This window comes from Lates calcarifer, linkage group LG13 (assembly GCF_001640805.2).
Source record: "Lates calcarifer isolate ASB-BC8 linkage group LG13, TLL_Latcal_v3, whole genome shotgun sequence".
Taxonomy (NCBI): Eukaryota; Metazoa; Chordata; class Actinopteri; family Centropomidae; genus Lates; species Lates calcarifer.
The window spans coordinates 7,158,065-7,182,306 of record NC_066845.1 but is presented as its reverse complement, the minus strand read 5'-3'; the positions used below and the strand labels follow the sequence as shown (position 1 = coordinate 7,182,306).

General features: G+C 39.6%; 2 protein-coding genes and 1 long non-coding RNA gene across 3 annotated transcripts in view; 1 reads left to right on the top strand and 2 right to left on the bottom strand.

Moving 5' to 3' along the window:
• pde4d (phosphodiesterase 4D, cAMP-specific) overlaps window positions 1-24,242 on the bottom strand; it is a 164,232-nt gene that overhangs the window by 118,946 nt on the left and 21,044 nt on the right. The window contains 1 exon segment of the mRNA XM_018668561.2: window positions 15,528-15,766. Within this exon segment, the coding sequence (XP_018524077.2) occupies window positions 15,528-15,766 (239 nt within the window).
• LOC108878166 (cAMP-specific 3',5'-cyclic phosphodiesterase 4D-like) lies at window positions 9,103-10,115 on the bottom strand. The gene has a single exon (XM_051075297.1). It carries the CDS (start codon window positions 9,397-9,399, stop codon window positions 9,103-9,105), a length of 297 nt encoding a protein of 98 aa, XP_050931254.1. The 5' UTR covers window positions 9,400-10,115.
• On the top strand, window positions 10,342-13,981 carry LOC127143207 (uncharacterized). Its single transcript, XR_007814461.1, has 2 exons — window positions 10,342-10,659; window positions 13,515-13,981. It is a non-coding gene; the product is annotated as an uncharacterized LOC127143207 (long non-coding RNA).

Sequence of the window (24,242 nt, the reverse complement as noted above, 5' to 3'; positions counted from 1 at the left end):
AGGATGGATTTGATCTCAAAATGCATTGTTTTGCAATTCACCTTAAACAGTAAACATGGGGTATTTTCTCAGCCACTAGCCAGTGTATTTTAAATAGTTTTGCTTTTATAACAGGTGACACTGAAGATTTACAAACATCTAAGAAAAATGTTAACATTTCATTTTAATTTTGGACCTGCATAAGCAAAGACTGCAGAAAGAAATTAACTGGAAACTACTGTAAATTCTATAAACACAAGATCCACAAGAGATAGTTTTATGAAGATCATTTCAGGTAGCTCAGTCTTTGTCATTATAAAAGTGTTAAACCAAGAAAAGCTGGAAAATCCTAGTGGGTCACATCAGATCTAACTTGTGCACAGCAGAATGGTCTCTGATGATGATATAACTAGAAAGATTGCTGCACAATCTAAGGAGATCTACTAATGGCTCTGTAATAGGAGCCATCAAGCCAAGCCTCTCAATTCTTCCCCATGGGTCTGCTATGAAATCCATATCCTGTTAATAAGAAAATTGTCCTGGTCCGATTTATTAGCCAGTCAAATCCCCATAGTGACATGAAATCAACTCATGAGTCACAGTCTTAAACTGCTACTCCAACTAAAAATTTTCAGTATCAAATATGCACACCCTGGTTGTTTTTTTCATTGAGAGCTTGTCATAGTCATCTTGACTCCATGTCAGTTATGGTGGATTACAGCAGATATACACACACTGGCCACAGAAACTTCTCACACCACTCACACACACACACACACACACACACACACACTAACTCACTTTTGCACTGCCCATCACTATGCTCAGTATATTCATAACACACAGATTTGCCAAAATATGAACATATATCAGCATATATAGCTTAATACATAGCTTCCATTTGTAGCTTGCACAGTAGGTTGTTTACAGTTGTCTGTTTGTACTGACTGTAGAGATAAACAGATTATTTCCAGCCTCAACCTTTCAAATGGAAGCCTAAAGAGGAAATCAGCAATTTTGGGTGAAATATCACTGTTAAAGTGACTACTGCGATACAACAAATGACAGAAATTTAAAGAAACAGGTAGCTAGCAGTGTGGTGTATTTCACTATAGTATAGTATTTCATTTTATGCCTGATTTCAACATGCTACATTTCTTTCCTACAACAATAACTCTACAACATTGCTGATAAACCATGAATTATGCATGCGTGTCTTTATATGGGCTTCATTTTTATCTGTCTCAAGGGGAAAAAATGCTAATTGTAGATGACCTTGAGTTTCTGCCAGGAAGCTTCACTGTATACCTTAAAAGCCATGGCATAACTTCTGGCAAGCCTTAGCATTCAGTTATTTGTTAATGCTGTGTCACCATAATCACCTACTAATAATATTGTTTTCCCTTAATTACAAACATGATTCCATTTACCTTCTATTAACTGAAGGGGCTAAATGTGGTCTAAAGGGTTCTCATGACAATATGGTTATCTGACCATGTTTGCAAAGGTCTGCATAGACTGTCCATGAAGCAGCCTAAAAATGTGTAAGATACACATGTAGACAGAGCCACACACACAACCGCTATCTGTGTCTGCGTTTATTTTGAACTATATCCAGACCTTCATGGGTAACATGTTGGCAGCCCACTCAGACATATAGCAAGAGCAGAGCAACATGGCTATCCCATGAGTCTGTTGTTATTAAACAAGTCAAACATTGTGGTGCTCTTGTGGTGTAGAGTTTGAAAGCCACCTCCCCAGTTCAAATCCAGCTGAGGACTTTTGTTGGATGTCACGCACAAGCTCTCGCTTCCCTCATTTCTTTCCTTCTCTTCAGCTTTCATTCAGTTGAGGGAATACAGTATACTATCTCACTTCCTAAGCTTATGGCTTGTAAGTGGCTGCCTGTATGAACCAACAAATGAACTGAAAATAGCCACTAAGCTGCACAGGGCTGCATTAATTTGATTCAGTGACAGCTCTTGTAATAGTAATACCTACAGAAAATGATTCAAGTTATTCAGTATCCTGTGGCTAATTTACAGTATCAGGCTTTCTTTAACACTGATGCAAAGCCTGAGGAAGGCAGTCGGCCATGCGGTGGGGATACATCCTACTACTTTCATGTTTCATGACCAGTGCATGCTGTTTCTGATGTGTGTGAGGCAGGTCTTCAAATGAGAGCTGACAGATGTGGCAGGAGACATGTGGGCCTAAAAGGCAAATCATTCAGGACCAAGATGCTGAAAAATGAAAGAAAATCAATAGAGCAAGAGAAAGCCAGAAAAAGACAAAAGAGGGAAGGAAAAGATGAAAACAATGGAGTAACTGTATGTTAGTATGAACTTACTGTATGTTCAAAGCTGTGTTGTTATTTGGGAGCATGCCCTTGTTTGAGACAGTAAATCAAGAGACGGTGAAGAGTAATCACAAGCTGAGAGAAATAATCAGAGAAATCAAGCACCATGCGTAGGTTATTGAAGCCTAGCATGACTGACAGTTCCCACAACAGCTCCCTTCATTACAGTGGAGTATATGAAATCCTGATCATGTTGAGGGAGCCTTGTAACTTGCTGTCAGGTTGTTTATTGTTAGTCTATTTCTTCCAGCAGGTGGTACATAATAGCTGCCGCCCTACTATCTGTTGCAGCCCAACTGCTCTATTACAGTAATTGGGTGAGATCATATGTTTTAATTGTGACATCAGCTGGATGTGAGGGAATGTGTTGTTCCTAATGTTGTCTACTTGATCTGCATGCCACAGAAAGAAAGTAGTGTGGCCTACATTAGAGGTCTGCACACTTCAGCCTGATCCCACTGATGAGCTATCCCATAATCACCCGCTTCTAAGGAGAATCTGATCACCACCACAAAATCTGTCTGCCCAGTCCTACATGGAAAATAATAAATTAGAAGTCCAATTATTAATACATTTACTGGGCTTTTTAATGAGCCATCTTTGCAAGATATAAACTAAAAACTAAAAACTGTCATTGTCAGACATCTGGTGGCCTAGGGTTTGTTAAATAAAAACATATTGGTAAACTGTATTTAAAGGCATATGGTCGACTAGAAGGCAATGTATTTACAGTGCATGCGTGGTTAAGCCCAATAACAGCCTTTGATAGCTTCAAATCAGCCCCATATTCAAAGACACAACAAGCAACAACACTGATTTGAAAACACTAACGACAGACATACTAATTTATAGCATAGTCAGTGTTTTACTTTGCAATCAGTTTCCAAGTGGCAAAAACATTTAATGAAGTATCTGAAGGCAGTTATGGCATCACAGAGATACAACTTTAATGGCTATGAAACATGATGCATGTAGCAAAGTTCTGTCATGTCAAGACCATATGCCTTTTAAAATGTAATAGATACTGACAAGTAATTTATGCTTTCATGGTTTTCTCCACAGCTTTGATACAGAAATCCTCACAGAAATAATTAATGACTCATAACTCTGTATGGTGTCTCTCAAAACTATCAGCAAACCCTGGACCAGCCTGTTGCTAGCCCAGCCAGAGTCTTTATCACCCTGTTGAGTGTAATATGATCAGTACTGCACAGCCAGCCAAGAGCTCAGGGAATCACCCAGCATCAAGCAGGCAGTCTAGAGAGGCTTTGGAGCTTGTAGCCCTTACAAGATTGTCCTTCAAAAATGTTTTTCATACATTTTATTAGCCTAGCAGATGACCAGTGAGGAAAAGAGGGCCAGTGGAGGGCCATGACAAACAAATGCCTATTCCTGCTGGTAAAAATTAGATGACCAATCCGCTCTGCTTCACAAACGCTGTTGGAGCTCTGTTTCTATTTGAAATATCGCCATTTCAGCCCAGCTCCTCTCTTTTATGAAGCAGTAATGTTCTCCTAGAGCCTGTCACACACACACTGGCCTTTGATTCCTGCTGGACACTGACCAGTTTTCACATGAGATGAATATGTTTCCTAAGCAAGATCCCACTTTGCCTGTCTAACATAAGTGCTGTACAATAAATGCATGTATGCATTAAGCATTCATTTTGCCAGTTGTTAACTCTCATTTTCACATAGTATTTGCTTTAGGAAAGGGCATGACTTTCATTTACCTAGAAAACTGTATTTTTGCCCCTTTTATGTATTTTTGATTGGATTTAGCTGGATTACGTAATGATCACAGAAAATCATCTGTTTCAACCTCAAAATAAAGACAGCAATTCCTGCAACCACTGTCTTTGCTATGACACCAAAACTGCTGGCAACTAGAGAAACAGATCTACATTGTCACTTCAAGCCCCACAAAAGAGCAGCAAAGGCTGCTAAACTGTCACTGCATTTGTATGGTTACGTGCAACAGCTTGGAAAATGTGTGGAGCTCTACCATACATTACATCCTGTACTGTATGCACCAAATTTCAAAGTATGCTTGCATCACCACACCAATTACCAATATATTTAGGCCCAATAAAAAAACATATATCCTCTTAAAATCCTGATAATTAAGCATAGATTCGTATGATACGCCTGTAAATTTTAATGCTAGTATTAAGGTAGGAGCATTCCCCTCCACCGACCGTGTTGCCCTTCATCGTTTTGCCAGATGTCCCCCAGAAATAGGATAACATGCTATTGGTATTCCAGAGATCCTTCCTAATCCAAAACCCCTCATTTAACTCCTGGGATCAAACACAGCCATAACCGATTTCCATAAAATTCAACACAAAACAATAGAGATGAGTGTCGAGGTCAGAGTATATGCATTTACCAAGGTTTTTTAGAGGGAGGTTAAGTAACTTCTAAATCAAATTACAACTAAAGAACGTCACTTCATAATTGTGTTACAGACAAGACCATAGACTGTAAACACTGACTGTAAATACTATAGACAAGCTAATGGATTCTGAGTAGCTGTTAAGTGGAATGGATGTTTATGGTTTCCAGTGAGTGTTTTTGGTTGTATTCCATCCACTTAGTGAAAGGAAGATAACTATAATCCATTGATGTCTAAGTGTGCGTATGTTGTATGACTAGTCGCACACTGTACGCATGTTGGGAAACCTGTTCTATATGCATTAAGTACACTCTCCTTGCATAGACAAAAATGTCTGTGCATATAGCACAGAAATCTATAGCTATTATAATAAAATTTCTGCAATAAATAGACACCAATTCCTTATCCTCTCAGTATTGATGTTTACTGTACAGTATTACCACAAACATGACAAGGATCAGGTCTGCCGCATTCCTGCCTCTAAATCTAACATGTCCCAAATGATGAGTGACCTTTTGGCTCTGTCACAAGTAGCCGTGGCTTTAATCTATGTTTGCCCGACTAAAATTGACATCCCACCTCAATAGGTCTGCATCAGTAACTTCCTAATGCACATGCTCATCTTTCAAAGCCCGGGTAAGTCAGAGAGCTCAACTGAAGAACATACTCAATACACCTTCCATTTCTGTCTGAATTAACAGGTCAATAAGACCCAGACAAGAGGCCAGCATTCACATAATTGTCAGTTCTGCTTGCCTTTCAATCTGTGACACTAAGCACAGAGGAAAATCTAGCAGAGAAATTATCACTCATGACCCTTTTCATTACCAAAACTACATGATGTTTGATGCTGATCTCTGCTAATGGAAAGTTTAGTACCATGTCAGCAATGTGTTCATTAACACATTCTGGACATCTTTCACATGCCTGGGAGTAAAGCTATACAGTCAGTGTGTATTGTGCCAGTTCTGTAGCAGCCTATGTAGCATGACAGTGATTATGGCCGAAACTGGGGTTATATATAGCCACGTACCCAAGAGCAGTCCCTGCCTCGCTCACTAACACCCCTGGGATCTAATGACATAGCCAGGGGGTTACGCTCCGTACTGGCTAAAAACCTCACTCTGGCAAAGCCAGTCACAGTAGGAGGAGGAGGACTGGCTGGAGAAAAATCAACAACTGTTAAATGCAATGCAGAGTGAGAGGGTAGAAGGACATTTTCCAGTCTGCTGCTGATGATGGGACAAAATGTCCAGATGAAGCACCTTCCATCTCTTCTCCCTTCCCTGCTAAGATGTTTTTTGTTTTGACATTTCCTTTTCCACCCACTGAAGCGCCAAATCTTTATTGTGATTGGACAGAGAGAAGAGAAATCATGAGCCTCCTCCTCACTGACATCTCCACAGATAAAGAAAACCCCCCTGCAGTGTCCCCATGGCAGAGACAGGCAAGCAGCAGGCGAGGAATGGGAGAAATGCCATCTCCTCATCAAAGGATGCTCCAGATTCTTGCTGAGGTCTCACAGAAGCCTTGAGCAGCATCCAGGCCCAGCCTAGATTGTGACACATTTGGGTGATGTGTTTTACCTTTGGGCTGCTGGACCTTGCGCCAAACCAGCCGCTCGGGCACACACAGGAATGTCTACGGTCCTCTGGGAAAGATTTGCTGTCTCTCTCTATACATAAGATTGATATCAACTGTATGTGTTGAACAAGTAGCTGGCTCTTCTTATTAGTTTTCTACAGGGCCACTGCCTCAGAAGTTGTTTATATCTGTCTGTTATAATCAGGAAATATGTCTTGTTTATCTGACTTCCAGCAAACGCTTGATTGCGGAGTTTTTCATATGAAGATATGTGACCTAGCTGCAGCCACGTTAATTGGAAAAGTCGATCAAACGCATGGCTTAAGCTGTAAACAACACATGTATCAGCTCTGTGCTGGCTTAAGTGTATCTGAAAAGCCTGACTATATACTAAAAATCTACCTTGTCAAGCAGCTATAGCTTAGCTGGATGTTTGCAAAGGCTGTTGAAAGGCTTTTAAATATAGCAAGCAAATGCCATGAGGGGGAACTCACTAGTGTTTGGATGATACAATCAATCCAGAAATATGCCAAGCAATATTGTTTTTATGGATTTAAAATATTTAATTTTTAATTGTATCAATGTGCTATTTTTAGGTCTCAGATAAATGTAATTTACACAGAATGAAAACACTTTAATAATTACTTTGAGGTGGAGGTGCATCCCTTTACTACACATTTTAACTGCAGCTGTTTGGCTTCCACACAGCAGCTGCTGCTCTGATTGTCTTGCAATATGATGTGCATTAAATAATCCTCTGCATTGTTATTGTGAACAATGCATCATGATAGGATAGTATATCATGGCTCCTACCCTCAATACCTGGTGTGTTCATTTAATGACATCCACGCCAGATGGAGGTGTTCGCGAATCACAGTGGAAGAAGATATTGAAATTATAATAACTGAAACATACAACCCACTGGATGCCCATAAAAATACAACCAATCAAATGACCCCACTGAACAAGTGCAAAAAATGGTGTATTGGGACGTGGTGTACAAGGAGCAAAATATGATTTAGCCTGGTGTTAGTGTTCTTGTATATGTGCTGGAGTGCAATGTGCCTCTTACATAATTATCCTCCTGTGTGAAATTTGAGTTGTTTGGGTTAATCTACATGTAATCACCCTCCTGAAGCAAATATGAAAAGTGCCTGAATGATCAGCGATGCAGTTGAACTGTACGAGTATATCCTGTTACACTTCATTTTGTTAGGATAAAATATAATTTCTATGCAATATTTTAACATCACATGGGTGTCTTAGTCCAGCACACCACTTTGCAATGTCACTTCCATCTGTGCTCTCATCACTCCCTCCCTCCCTGCCCTCCCTTCTTCTCTCTCTCTCTGGCTTCTCCTCCATGTGACTGTTCTGCCACTGTGACAGGGACCATTCAGTCTGTCAGCCAGACAAGCCAGTGCGCTTTCTATAGTTGACTGGTGACTGGACCTGCAGGCGAGTATCGCTCATATCAAAACCTAAATTTATGAAAGAAGAAAGAAAGGAAACAGCGAGCCGTTTGACAGAAACTTACATCCGTAGCAGCCACTTAAGCCAGGGAGCTAAGGTGACCTTCTCAGATTTCATTTCAGTTGGTGTTTTTTTTTCCTCTCTCTCTCTTCCTCTCTCTCTCTTTCCCAGAACAAGTGAGTAATTAGAGCAGAAACATTTCCCCACACACCCAGGCTGTCTGAGTGCCGAGCTGCTTTTGTGCCTGTCTGTATGCAGGCAGGCTTCACTAAAATTGTTGTTACTGCAAATATTACTGCTGTCATTTTTACAGTAGCTGCTCTGGTTAAATGTAAATGTGCAAGCAGCATCTGAACACAGTTCTTGTCATACATGTGCTAAGATTATCCATGTTGTCATGTGTAGTGAGTCAGATTATTGTGAGTGTCATTTCAGAGACTGTGGTCACTATGTATTAGTGATGATGTACTGTATCTCTTGCCCTCACAGAGAGTAGTGTTTAATTTCACTTGTGAACATAAACACTAGGCTACCCAAAGACACTAAGAGCCCAAGGAGCTATTAATGTCTGAAGATCTCTAAACACATCTTACAGATACAAGGGGGCTGTCTGTATGTGCTCAGGGCACAGCACATGCAGGTCACTTTCCTGTGACCTGCCTTTGGTCAATGCCTACTTTTCATTTCCATTTGTCTTTTTTGTCATTCAACACTACAAGTACATCTTTGCCTGTCTAGCTGCCAGATATCCTATTAAACAGATGAGCATCATCATAAAAGCCTAAGATAACTATATAAATAACTCAGTTACTCTTTTGACTTTGCCTCATTGTTTAAGGAATAAATACCACCTTTCCAGGCTGACGCATCTTTCTGACCTAAATTAAGCAGTCAACTGTAATCTACTGTAAGCTCAATTACTATAAAAATGTTAAACAGATTTAAGTTACCGTATATTTCAGTGTGAAAAGACGAATAAACGTAATTTCCTCATTATGATAACGGACTCCCCTTTTTCTCTTTTTGAACGTTTAGGTAGCGACTGACGAACATATAGTTTATCCGTCCTTCCTTTACCATTACAGTGCACATAGTAAATGCTTTTCACAGCGAGATACAAAAAGTGATGAACAACAGAGGTCGAACATAGGATAAGCCAAAAATATACTATAACCCCCACAAAGTTAGGAATAAATACGATCCAAAAGACTTCTCCGCTCTCGCGCGTCATTCAATGCATACAACGCCCATCTTCATCGAGGGAAATTAAAAAAAGAGACACAAGACGAAGAAAAGCAGTTTCCCTTTTGCCCTTACCGTCGAAGACCTTGAAACGACGACGGCCACGACATCCTGGATTTCTTCAGCCCGGGTCGGTGCCCTGTGTCCACTGCGTAAGTCCGGTCCATGTTCCTCGGGTTGAGGTATCTTTCGGTGTCCGAAAAGCCTCTTTGTCTCACTCGGTCGTTCTTGCGCACTACCAGCGCGTGGTGGAGCGGAGAGAGCGCTGCCTGGTTCTGCTGCCTCCACAGATGTTTGGGCGCCTTCGCACTCACGCCGGTTCCGCCGCCGGCGACCAAAGACGCCGTCCCCACTTTCCCAGGATCCATCCTCCTCGCAACGTTGGTTTTAAAATATATATATTTTTAAGGGAAAATACACTTTAGAAGCACTCAAATTAAATGGCCCGCGGGAAGGTGGTGGGAGGGAGGTTGACAAGACTGCAGGGTATTGTGTACTTAAAAGAGATGTTTTTTAAAGCCGAGGGCAAAATGATTACCCTGGAAGTAATAGAGACAACTTTTTTTAGTAGCTCGGGGTGCTTCACCTCCAGTTTGTTTTTGGAGCTCACGTAATGAGTTTAACTCCATCAACTTTATCTTCACTCTCCTGCAGAAACACATTGGGTAGAGGCAAAAATGAATCAATTTACGCATCACGAGGTAGACCTCTATAACTGCGGTTTGGAAGTGTCCCTGAGTGAGGCTACGAAGAGGAACTGTCTCAATTGACTTTGGTTTCCAAGTGCTCCCCGCTTTCTCCGTACACGCCCATTTCAGCAAGGTGCTTGGTGCTGCAGCGGCAGTGGGTGATGTTCAGTGCAGGACAGTCCACGCGTGCGGACAGCCCACCCCCCCTCACAATATCATGCAAACTTCTGTAACCTCCGCGCGGCTGTGGGAAACTTGACGCAGGGTTATGCGTAAAACCATCCAGACATGACAACAGTGTTCTCCTCTTCTCCAGTCCCCTGCAGGAACATGCGGCGACGGGATATAGGGAACAGGATAATACATTAAACATGAGGGACCCACCCAAAGCACCTCCCCTGCAATCCTCCATGAGTGAAAAGTAGGAGGTGGGAGTGGGCAGAGAGCCAGGTGGCCAAATCATTTAACAACACTGAACCAGTTTTATTTCCAAATTAAATATACTTTTATCACAAATATGAAAATTTTTGGTGCGTTGTAGAAGTGGACAAACGCTCGATAGAAATAACCAAATTAGGAATTTATTTGTAATCAAAGACATTAAACACACTGCCGGGAAAATAAGCTCACCTTGCCGGTAATTAATTAAATTGTGGGTCATTACAGGATGTGTGTCTGTGCCTGTGATGTCCACAGAGAACAGAGCAGTGCAAACATCCAGCTTCCAGTTAAATTTCTCCTCTTCTGTTGTGTCATCATTTTGAGGTAAAGGGGACTTTCAGGGAAGACTGCTTTCTTTCCTTCCTCTCCCTACACTTCCCTTGCTAGCTCAAACCCATTACTCTGGAAACTAACAGCGTGGGGAATGCAATCTCTCCTGCTTTAACAGCAGAAATGTAATCTTCTCAGAAACAAGGTGACTGAAAACAGAAGTGGCAGGTAAGTGTAATAGTGGCTGGACAGCACACAAAGAGAATAGGAGTACCGTGCCTGCACACATGAGCAGCTCATGAGTGGACTTTGTGTTGGTTCCACCTCCACCTATACTGAAGTTAACCATTCTCTCAGTAGGTCTGTCACTAGTTTTTCAAAATTTAAACATTTGTTCAAACATGGGGGAAATAAATAAATCGGAACTGCTCCTGACCTGTTCAAATGTATTTTACATGCTATTTTAGGTTTATTCTTATGTATATCTTCTTTTCTACTTATGTTGAATTAGACTGTTGTTTTGAGATAATGGAATAATGACTGAGGCAACTATAGGGTGGTTGATAGAGATATCACCTGACTGCTATCTGTGTCAATACTGACCTCATTTAACAGAGCAGGTTATCAGCCAAACTTGACTAATTCACATTACGTTGTTTCTGTGTAGTCACAGCTACAAAATTTTAGAGAATGACCTAAAAGGAAATGCTGGTGTACAAGTGTTCCTACTGGGTAATGTCTTGTTGCAGCCTTATGTTACCTTACACAAAGAAGAATGAACCCAATCAGTTCCACACACTGAGCTGTACAGATTTTTAATTAAAGAGGGAAAAACAGCACCTGATATCAGATCGATATAAGTATTTACAAAACTGCTGAGTCTGTATCTATAATCTGTGTGTGTGTGTGTGTGTGTGTGTGTGTGTGTGTGTGTGTGTATGTGTGTGTGTGTTTCTAAAAAATGAAAAACAAAGAAGAAAAGAGAAAAAACTGTTGATTTCCAATGGATCTATGACATCTGATGAGATTTTAGAATGTGGGACAGACATCAGTGTACTGATAACTTGTGTTGATTTAGTATTCCCAATATCCAGTACTATTATTGATATTGGTACAGCTGTTGTCAGTATATATTTAAATGTATACTCTGCCACATATTAATGATTGACAGAATGATTGTCTGTTGGTAAGTTGTTTCAGTCAGTTCATTTGTTGATGTGTTGGTAATGAGCTGTGTGAGCCATGACTGTAATGCAATTATAAAGTTACAGTCATTCATTGGTTGAAAAACATTTTTGTACATTCATGTGTGTGTAACATTCATCCACTATTTACCACTCTTGCATTATTTATAGTACCAGCAAATCAGGCTGTCTTGGGACTTGCACCTACCAGCACAATCAATGTATGTTTATGTATTTTGAGGCACTGTGGGCTGTGAATTATGTCAAAATCTCTACCCTTGCTATAGATTAAACAAAAGTGGTATACTGTAGGTAGCTACTAAGTGTTTGGGAGGCAAAGACAATAGCACTGGTACTCTTTAATGGACAGAATCATTGTTTTGTACCCACATTATGAGAGTAACTAATGGAAACACAGAGCTCTATTTTGTACTACTTCTTTACTCATGCATTAACCGTGCAGACAGTCTAATTTAGCAGCATACAAAGTTAATGTCACAAAAATTCACTCAAAAATTGCAGTTGGAGCATTTAGCGTGGCACATCTTTCATCCACAAGGCTTCAAAACTGTATATTTCCTCCTCACTGCTTTGCTAAATTATAAATGAAACAAGCTTGAAGCAAAGTTAAGATGTATGGCCTTTGTTAAAATTCTCCCCATCACCCATTTTCCTCCCTGCAGTCCATTTTTCTTAAATTGCCCATAGTTAGTATGTTGTGTTATGAAAGCAGTCAAATTTGCTTGATGTGGTGTTAACACAATGTGTGTCAAATGTGCCTGATGGTTTAATAGGTCTGATTTTTTTGCAGTTAGAAAGGGCTGAATTCCAATAAATCCAAACAGTCATACAATCAAAGCCAAATGTTGTTGAGTTTATACTGTACTACAAAACAAAACACTGATTTCACATAGTTGCATTCTTCTGGTGCTGCAGGCAATAGTTCTGAAAAGGAAGATGACAAAAAAACCTAGAGATTTTGAAGTTCTGCTTAAAGAAAAAGGGGAGATAAGAAAAGGCAATGAAAATAGCCAATATCTGAAGTAGAGGAGACAGTGACAGGCCTGTCCTGACTTTGCCTTCCTTCAAATAATCACACAACTATCTTTAAAATTACCCAATCCTTATCCAGCCACTGTAACATGATTTTCAAAGAATGGTCAGCTATACACTCTTGAGAATTGTTTGCCCTTTCCTGAAGTTCATGTACAAGTTTGCTGACAGTTATTCAGCGAGGATGGGTTGCTTCCACCATGGCTGACACTTTTTGGCATTATCACAATGACTGCAAATTATTCAGTATTGACAGTGCTTCTTAATTATGGGTAGCGGCTTGTGTCTGTGATACAGTAGACAATTTTGTGAACAATGAAGAACAGTGAGCCATACCTAGCTACAGACAGAAATCTAAGCGACAAAGACAAAAATATACTGTATTATCTCTATGTTCTTGATATTTAAACAGCAATTTATAGAAATACACTCATCAAAAAACTCTATTGATGATACAGTCTGTGCAAAAAAAAAAACAAGACAAAAAATATAAGATAAGCTGATGCATTTTATCTGACATGATGACAAACATATGCAGTACACAATGGTGATGAGTCAGATACAGAGCCCTTGAAGCATGCCATCATGATCAAAGACAAGTCAGAGGAGCACCACTCTCTCTTTGATTGACGAGTGACCTCTGTCGTCCATTTCCATGTACAATACTAACCCAGAACAATGGAGGTTTTCCACTGACAGATCAGTTTGACCACTGAATTTATATGCTATTTCCAACTGTCTGGATGTATTTCTGGACTGTTCACTAGTTAAATTATGACTTCCCCACTAGACCACAGCCTTTGATACAAAATGCTGTTTGTTATGTTTGTTTCTGTCTCCCCTTAGAGAATCGAGCTGGTTGGAGACTTGGTGCCTGCTCTCTGCCAAACATCATTTCATCTAAACCACTCTGATACATTCTCCAGCATTCTCCGGATAGGGTGTGATTCTTCTCTCAGATGCTGTATGGTCATGTTTTCCAAAGCTCACATAAACTGAGCGCACACTAAAAGTAATACTGAGCATTGTTCATATATTAGTTTGTACTCTTTCTATGTGGTAAAACTGAGAAAATCTAAATGACTGCAATAACCTCTAAAACTGAGACTTTAAGGTCTACAGCCTGTGCAACATGTTAGACAAAACATCATACAAAAGCTTGAATCATTACAGTTAAAAATAAATCAGTGCATGACATGTACAAGACTACTGTGTTGTATAACACTGTAGATCTATCAAAACCAGTGTCAACTGTGAAAATGCTCTGTAGCAAAAAATCTGATCCAGCTCACAAGTACAGATCTTCATTGTAATTTTCTGTAGTTTTGGGGTTGCTTTTATCTTGTTTATCATGTTTCAAATGGTGAATTACATTCCCTGTTTTAAGATTAGTAAGTGACAGTGGTGACAAACATAAATCTATTAGGCCTAGTTATTTGATGAGTCACTCTCCTTGGAGCATGTAGGCAGTCAGGGATAATTTAAATACCAGTGGTTTATATGTTATTAGTGCAGTACACATCAAGCATCCTTTGCATTACTGCCAACCATTTTCCCAATCATACCGTAATTGATTTCCTACGTTTCAGGCAGCCATTGGATTCTGTTCATTTCACTGTGGTATGGAACTCAATTTGCAGAGACTTGAAAATTGCATGGGATAGGTAATCCATCACAATGAACATTCTGTCCCCTCTATGTGTGTTTTCAGTTTTCATTTTAGTTTTTTAGTTTCATGATCATGTGGCAGCTGAAAATAAGAAATGATTTGAAAGCTGGCTTTGTTGTCATGAGGTACACTCCGACATCTACAAAATAAGAGCTGACTGTTGATTAATAACCTTTTATATTACATTCATTTGGCAGACATTTTTGTTCAAAGCATTTCACATTTTTTTCCTCTACATACAAACATACTCGACTACCAATATTATGATTAATGTCAGACCCTCTCACCACCTGACTTACAGCCACCACATTTTTTACTGCCCGCCATGTTTGCTTATTGTTTGTCTTCAGGGGCCAGTTTCACAGATTGACTTTAACTATGGCTCAGATGTATTAAAGTCAAACTTCAAATAGACGTCTAAATTCATCCATAGTGCAAAGCTGTCTAGTTCTTGGCTATGTTAAGGTGGATTAATTTGCCATGAATTCTGGGTAAATTAAGACTTTTTTTCAAACTCAAAAACATGGCTGACTGAGCAATTGTGTCAACTCAGCTCTGTTCAGCAGAAATGCCCTTCTGATGACTTGCAGTTGCTCTTACAGGATCATTCATTAGCAAACAAAAATTCATACATAACATTCAATCAGCACTGATGGTTTTTGACACTCTTCATTTGTGTCAGTATCATCAGTCAGGATGCCACTGACGTGACATGCATGTGATTTTACTGCTGTTACGCATATAGGAAACATGTGCATGGCTCTTATGTGACTTTATGTGTTGTGAAACTGTCTAACATTCTTTAGACTAATCTGAGAGAAAAATTAAGACTGGCCAAGAACTATAGACCAGCCTGAAATGTTACCTCAGCCTTAAATTGATTTTGATACTCAACTGACTCAACTCAAAATGTGTGCAATGCTTTGGAAAACAATTGCAATAATATAAACTACACGGTTAGTAGTTAATGAATTAAGATACTGCACAATCACCAGCAAATGTTTAACAAGACATCGATTTCAACCGGTAAGCACGGTGTCAGGCACTTAGCGTGTGATGTGTCCTCAGTCACTTCAGACAGCTACTGTATTGATCGGCCAAACCACTCCACTCTACTCAGCCCCTACTCTAATTACCTATTCCACTGAAAAACATTTTGCTAGTGAGAATACACTTTCACATCGTCCTACCTGCTAGTGTCAGCGGAGGTGATGGCGATGAGTGGGGGAGTACGTAGTGGCAGTGTAGTGGGCCGTGGTGGAACTGTGACTGTGTCTTGCTCCGGCTTGCGATCGCAGTAGTATTGCTCCGCCTGTCTGAAGGCCAAAGGAGGCAATTGGACTGTCCGGCAAGACAGTCTCCGCACCAGGAACGGCTCCATACAGGTGACTGGCCCCGGCTCTGGGGAGTCGGATGAATCATCTGACACCTGGATGAAGAGGAGTGAAAGGTAGGTGAATTCTGAATTCAAAGTAAAGCTGGACCAGAACAGAATCTGAATGAGAAAGCATGCAGAGATTCTCCACAGAAGACAAAAAAAAGAGATGTAACCGAAGATGCTAACTGAAACGGCAGGAAAACAACAATGGTGAAAGAAGGATTTCAAGCACTGGGTTGTGGGGTCAGAAAGGGAGGACAGACATTAGAGAGAGTTTGTAGACACAGTAGTAGCCTAGCTTTAACAGGAAAATGGCCTGTAGATGGCTTTGGTCAATGCTGAATCCAGTTATTAACCAAATTCAAGTTGTGCAATGTTTGTTTGGTAACACAAAATGTTTGTTGGTGGTTCTATGGACAAAATCATAGAGCCACCCATCAGTATAACATAATACAATTCAACAGCACCATACTACATCATGCAGATGACCATGCTGAATCAACACCTCTCTAAAACAGTTTAATCAAAACCTGATTAGAACCTTGATGACGGTAGGATTTATTGCAAAACTGTTGTATTAAACTGTATCAGTTCTAGCTCTGTGTCCCTAATACACTGGCAACTGTATATTGTATATTATTGTGTACAAGGGAAGAAAGCCACAGTGCACATGCAAAATAGGGAAGATTTATCTTTGGATTCCTTTAAGGATGTTGCTTGTTCTTCCAGAAGGGCAACATGCTGCTTCCAGCTAGCTTGCTTCAGTGGAGCTCAAATGTAATCCAAGAAACCACTAAAGAAAACATGCTTATTGTAGTGTACTGTTTATTTCAGAGTAAATAATGTTTTACATGAACAATAGGTGGTAATTTGCACTAATGAACTAGCAAAGAATTTTCACCAACTCTGTCTGTAGATCCCCTCACCTCTATCAAGTCTTTTACAGCCAAGACAGACAGACATGACAGAGCTCTGATAAATACACTCCATCATCTTCCCAGCACCAAAGGGCACAAACACAAAGTTAGCAAGTAGCTAGTAACATAGTGAGGCATTTATCAGCTAAAGACCCAATTATACATATTTCTCAAGACTCAATACCAAACGTTGCAAGAAGAAAAGTGAATATTGGACTTACATTTGTCAAATGGTCAGAAATAGGATTCCAAGATAATGCTAACGTTGCTCAGAGTCAGAAAACTGTCTAAATAGCCAGCTGTTAGCTAACAAGTTAGCTAAACAGTACAGCAACAGCTAAGTAAGAAATATGGAGGTTTAACCTCTCCCACCAGCACAGGACAGGTCTAATCAAGAAAATAAGTGAAAACACCTGTGTAGGTGGAGGGCCTTGAATACATCAAACAACATAGGTGATTCAGTTTCCTTTATTTTTCATTATACCATACACATATTAATGCATATTTAAAAACCCAGTCTGTTACTGGTGTACCACTGATAAACCCAAAGCAGAACCAGTGGTTTTCTTTTTTTTTTTTAGCACATTCTCAGTCAGAACTAATGCACAAATCATGTTTTTATAAGGAACATGTTACATTTTAAAACACTTTGTTTTCACTAAATTTTGTAGTGGCGTTTAATTTTTAAATTTAAATTAAATTAATTAACTTAATTATTTTTTTTAAACCTTTTTTTGATGAGATGGCCTCTATTTCTCCAAACAGGAAGTGGAAGAGGCTAACGGTCTGTTAGAGGAGAGCCCTCGCTGAATTCAACCTGTAAAAAATATGTGTAAATACTTCGGCTCTGCTGTTATATGCACACAAACAATATGAATAAGAATTCATTCATATCTTGCATGCAACTCTGCATTAAACATCTTGGATATATTAAGCATCAGAGGTGAGACAGGTAAGACCCAGAATGAGTTCAAGATTCAGATGAGTACAAGATTCACAAAACATAAGAAAGTTAGAAAAATTATGAATGCAAGTGATAATTAATGTTACAAAATAAGTAAGTGTTGATAAAACAAATGAAAATCAACAAAGTAATGGAAGAGAGGACATGAAGGACACAATGAAAAAGAAGTACTGATGGGCACACTGGTGAACCTAACAAAGGTTCACTCACTTGAGAAAAAGAAGGCTCAAAGTGAAAATGACACAGCACATCAGGTCAAATGAAGAGGGAAAAAAATCAAATGATGAGAATTTCAGCAGGAGGCAAGAGCTATCTGAAAGCTGAGACTGTGTACATCTGAGTTGAGACCAGTGTGAGAGTAGAGAAACTCATTCTACAGTAGCACGTTAACCTGGAAGGAACACATCAGGTGGTCAATGTACCATTAAGTGGTTATCAGAAAAGTTGATTCTGCTGTAGTGAAGGCAAAGCAGAGCCTCTTCTTTAAAAACAGGACTGCCTTAATTCCAGGTCTCTACAGTATAGTCACACTTCATCAATTTTTGCACCTGGAAATCAATTAGCAGACATCAGTCTCATTTTAAGAAAGACCAAACAAATTACTTAATGCAAATCATTATTTTTAGTAGGCAAATTGCTATTTTGCTTCCTTTGTATTGGCCACCAACACAAGAAGTAGTTGTTCTTTTGTTTTTTTCCCCTCATATTGATCACAAAATACACCAAAGATTCTGCTGGACGGAGGTGGACAGAAGAAGTTTCAATTTTGTGTCATTTCTTTGGTACACTGTCCTGAGGGACGGCCCAGAGGTAATCAGTTATTTGCGTATTGAGTGGTTCCAGCACTATCTTTGATTCAGGACACACTTGACTACACAAGCACAGACACACATGGAGTGAGCTGGTAAGACAGCATGATAAATTGAGGCGGGTTCTGTGCCATTAATCTTGCCGCAAACCGTTGAGAGTTTTCATTTGTTCTGCATGAATAACAAGGCTTTCCCTTTAAGTAAGGGTCAGCCATTAACATTTACATTCCACATAGTCTTGTTACAGGTGATAACCCCACATTATATGGCTTTTCAATGAGGAGATCTATAGGGCCTCCCTTCTCTACACACCACACAGAATCTAAGATACAGATATAGTACACTTAAAAGCCCTGGCTTGCCTGAAGATCAAGGCAGGTTAACCTGTAAGGGGTTAAAAAAAAAAAACAGTAGCTTTACTGTGTATGTACCCTGTTGCCAGTGCAACCAGTCCTCCTAAGCTAGGACAAAATCTAATTTTGGGTTAGTTTGTGGTGATTTAATTAAACATAAGTTTATTAGGAATATGAACTATGTGAGAGTAATATAAATGTGGACAATAAAGCTCTTAAAATCCAATTTCAAACATGGGATTTCTCATGGCCACAAAATTAGTTAATACTGCAGGACTCTCAGTAGCTGATTTTGTACTTTCATGGTAAAATTTGCCTAAGTTTGCAGTTAATCAAATTACCTAAATCACCTGACATCCAGAGGACTTGGAGCTTTTTAAGGAGGCCTTAGGGTCTGATGGGATGGTTACGTACTTTCCCTAGTCAGTAATTTAACCTTATTTATAATAATCTAGTAACAATAGCAAGCTGAAATGAAAGTCCCTGTTTTTCTTATTTTGGCCTTTATCATGTGCTGCAGGTTTTCATACAGCAGATTGATTCACTGTGCTGAGCAGTGGTGTTCAATGGTGCATGCATGGCCTGGAGCAGCCTGCTGGATAAAAACACCTATTCACCCTCCAAGTGCAAACAAATGAATTATCCTGGCAGTTAGCACTATATGCTACCCCTTACAGCATTATACATCTCTATTAGACCTCTCACAGCTCCGACCTGTGTGTGTGTGTGTGTGTGTGTGTGTGTGTGTGTGTGTGGTTGTCTCCTCTCTCCCACCTTGTCGTGACTGCTCTGCCTCACCCTCCGTCACACAGCCAGAACACCACTACCTACCTCTACCCATCCACCCCTGCATCCATCAAGATGCCAATCTTCATCCAGGAAGCTATCGAGCCTTTCATTCCTACATAATTACCTGTATTAAACTCATTGCTATAGACGGTGGCTTACAGAGGGAAACGGGGGAGCCAACATAATTAACCCTCACTTTTCAGCAGGCTTCAGGTAAAGCAGATGGATGATGGATATCATGAGTCAGTGAAGTTAAGTCAGTATTAACCCTGAACTGCTCTGACAGTGTATTCAGATACCACTAAACAATTTATGTGACGCCGTTTGATCTTCTTGTTAGACAGTGATAGAGGGCACTGCTGTTATGTTTGCACTTACACTTGATTTTATGTAATACACTTAAGCTTTATCAAATCACCCTATGAATGATTTATGGACTTAAATTCATTATTGCTCTTCTTTCTGTTTTTTTTTTTTTTAAACTTGATTTGATGTCCATACATTTGTTCGTAGAATTGAAATGACTAGCACATTCACAATAAAGTTCATCTTCATCTTGGACTTTAAAACTAATGAATTCCCCTTTACAGAAAAATAACATTTCAAAAGTTTGATAGTTTGTGTCCTGTGATGTTTTTTGCTTTTTAAGGAAAGTAAAATGTATTATTATTACAATGTTTAAATAATAAACTGATGCCACAAAGACAAAAAAAATTAAACGGATAGGAGCTGAAAATTATTTTAGTCACGTCAAAGACTGTGGGTGAGAGGTAGGACACAAGAGACTGCAGAGGGTACAAAGGTTAGGACATCCAAATGTGCATGTGTGTGTGTGTGTATTTTTCCACTGTGGATAATACACACAGTCCTTCATTTTCACTCACTTGTGCTGTCTCTCCTAATGCCTGAAGTGGCTCTTTATGATAAGTGGGATCAGTGAAAGGTTAATTGGTCTGCTGTGACTCTTCTGTGCTCTCTGTGTACTTCATGTGCCAATCTAGCAGTGGTCAGGTTGAACTGTTTGGGCATGGCAGGACACGGGTCACACTTTGTAAAATCAGAAGACAGCCTTCAGATAAACAACTAACATAATGTGATTTTTAAAGAAACATTTTGTACACTAGTTATCAAAACAAACTGAAACTAAAATTTCTCATAATTCACTATTTGCTAAACCCTGCCTCTTAGTTACTGTTGTTTTGCTGGCCAAACTTCTAACCCTCGCATAGCAAGTACGCAGTTTACAATTGATTCAATTTTCTGTAGCTACTACTAGCTAGCTGTCCAGATAGATAGATATATGCTTTATTGTTTGTTGTTTTTTCAAATAGTATGTTTCACATTTACAGGAGAAAAGGCTTTGAGCATGTTAGCCAGCTCCTGCTGGAGTAACTGCCCATAGAATAAACCTGCCCAACAACCAACACTATCGTTAGCCCTTCACACTGTAGCATCCAATACCAGTTCCAACACAGTGGATGTTCCAGTCCTGAACAAGACTCCAATGCAACCCTACAAAATAGCTGGAAATAATGCTTGGTGACTATTCTAGGTAGAGAGCTAGTTAGAGAGGAATGCTATAGTTTGCAGCTTACTAGAGCAGGAAAAACACTATATTAACCCCCTGCATTAAAGTTACGCTTTTGTATTTTTGTTTTTGGAGAAATGATTGAAAAATACATGACCATCCAAACTCTTTCAATACAAAGTATCTATCTTACTAGAGCCCCAACCAAATGGCAAAATTCAAAGTTTGGCATGCCAGTGGTGCCTAGTTACAGTTACGGTTGCCAAGTTATGACTGAACAACTGCTGTTTGTACAACGGGTTTAGCGAACTGTTAATTTAGGATGGCAAACTAGGAGGGAAACATAGATACAAAGTAGTATACTGTCAGTGAATGGTAAAGTGGTTAAATCTGGGCAGAGGGTCATAAAAAAATCCCTATATCTAAACAGTCTTTCTTCAGAGGTTTAAAATTGTTTATAGTGTAGATAAAGTAACACTTCAGCTCTATAAATCAGCCTTGAGACATAGTGATAACCTCTTTTTATGTCATAGTGAAGAAGTACTTCATTTATTTTGGAAAGATGTGGTTTCTGTGGGCATTTAATGTGGTTTTGGTGGCTGAGGGAGTCCAAAAATCAATGCAAAATGGGTCCTGCTCTGACTTGAGCCCTCAGCTTACATGTGTTTGCATGGCCCTGAGAGAAAAGCCATGAGGAGAGAAGTTACTGTGTGGACAAAGAGGTAGAATAAAGTGTAGGAAAAAAGTTTGTTGAAACAGCATGGGAATACTTTGATCATGACAGCACATCAGTAAGAATTACCAACTGACATCTCTGCACCCATTGTAAAACAGGTATTTAGCAGTTTTGAGGGCCAACCAGCACACAAGAAAAAATAACACACACCCTCCTTTGATTTGTGCTTTTATAATAGAAATTGTTAAAAATGTATGTGAATTGGAATTTATTTCACAAAAAAGTATTCACCACCCCTGGGGGCTAAAGCCTTTGATGAAGACTCTGATGTGAGGCTTCTTAGATATGCAGGGGTTTCAATATTGGCTCCATTCAGGTATTTTTCCCACATGCAGATCTCATTTATTCATGTAAGGACTAAGAGGTGCCCACATCTTTCATTTTCATACATTTCCCTCATCGTAATTCAGTCTTCTTCTTGTCCTCTCCTCTGACTTTGTGATTAAGCCTTTTCACTGTTCCATCCTTCTAATGGTGCTGCTGCTGCTCATCAAACAGACATCTCTGTTTACCATCCATCTCCATTTTCAAGCTAAATCACTGGGGATCAAACTGTAACACATGGGGGCCTGCTATTAAAGGTTTTTAATGTTACTCCCTCCCTCCCGCGTGATCTATAAATTAATTCATATCAATTAGACCATTCTGTTGGCACACAGGAAGCCATCCCTTTTTCATAAACTGAATTTTTCATTAGCACCTTTTATTCTGTTGACCTTTTGAGAGATTAAGATGGCACCAAACATTGGCTGGGTGTTGCTTGGCCTTTCAAATTTTTGTACAAGTTCATGGTGGAAACAGCATCTGAACAAAACCTCAGCCCTGTCAGTTCTTTTTGCTTTAGAATTATGCTCATATAGAAATAATTGCATAGGAAAATAATGGTGTGAAATCATAAGTATGCAGTACAAGACCTGACATCTGGAAGAGCTCTCCTCTGTAATGCATCTTTCTTTATCTTTCCGCAGCTTATCCTGTTGACACCATCTGCTGAGAGTGTCAGAGCATTACCTGAGGCAAGCTACAAGCATTACCTTACTTTCTCTCTGAGAAAAAAATGTTATCATCATTTCAGTTTCTGATGACATTATATTAATGTATATTACATCTTTTTACAAATCAAGACTAGAGAGACTGAATCTGATCAATGCTGATTAGATTTTCCAGAAAGCAGGTATGTTGATCTTGGATCAGGACATAGCCCCACACCAACACTTAAGGATCAAACTCAGAGAGTTGTTTTGCTATAAGCTACTTAACAAAACGGCTATGATCATGAAATACTTGGAGGGTTAGATTAAAATGTAGGAATGCACCATCTTCACTTCAAGCCAGGGGCAACCTGTGCTATATTCAGTATGTGCAACCCTTCATCATCAGTGCCATCATTCATCTCTTCACTCTGAATTTAGTCATTGATTTTTATCAGAGAATGAATCTTAAATGGATTCTGGGTACAGCCCAGGAGCAACAGGAGAGGTGACTGGGAAAGAAGTTAACACAGACAAAGTGAGGAAGAGAGAGGGGGGTGGGGGGGTGAGAGAGGAGATGAAAAAGAAAGATTGCTATTGGAGGAGTTGCAGTAAATCACCTGGTTGAAAAAACTATTTAGTCTTCCCATTTATCTGCCAGTATATATGCAGCTCATGGCTTTCTGGAAGTCGACACTACATTTGAAACAAAACCCAGAGAAGGAGGTTTTATCTATCTTTATTGATAGCTTCCTTTTCTGTCTCCTTGCCCTCCTCTGTCTGGATAGCATTTGTGCTGAAGAGAAGGCCACCTGATTTATTTAGCAAAATATGATATCCATGACTCATGTTACTCCACAAACCCAAACGACAGTCACGGGTTTGCTTTGCACATGCTGTTTTCGTTAAAGGGTTGCTGCAACAACACAGGTGTATCTGTCACTCCATGGTGAGAGTTACTGGTATTTACAACCAGGGTGTGTGTTTTTATTGCTTGATCTGGTAGTTCACGTAGCTGTAAAACATGGCATCCTGTGGGGTAATAAAAATTAACTCAGTTCATCTCCTACAGTACACAGTGCTCACAGCTTCACGGCAGATTTCACATGGTATCAGGGTCAAAGGATGAAGAAAAGAAGGGTGGTGGGTTGGGACTGGGAATAAAGATACCGTTTCACTCCTTTTGTTGTAGATCCACATTATGAATAATTCCACAGACATAGGTAAATATTATGGGTAGTATTCATGCATGGGAACAGTGCTTTGCATTGGAGACAGACAGTACTATATACTGAATAAATAAAGCATAGGAGAGCAGCTATTGGGCTTGTAACTGACATTGTGAAACAGTGACATGAACACGTGCTAAGTTACCCTTTAACGCCTATTTAACATCTTAGGATTTCTGTGGATTTACAGTATTACATGTGGAAAAGCAAAAAGATGATAATGCAGTGAGG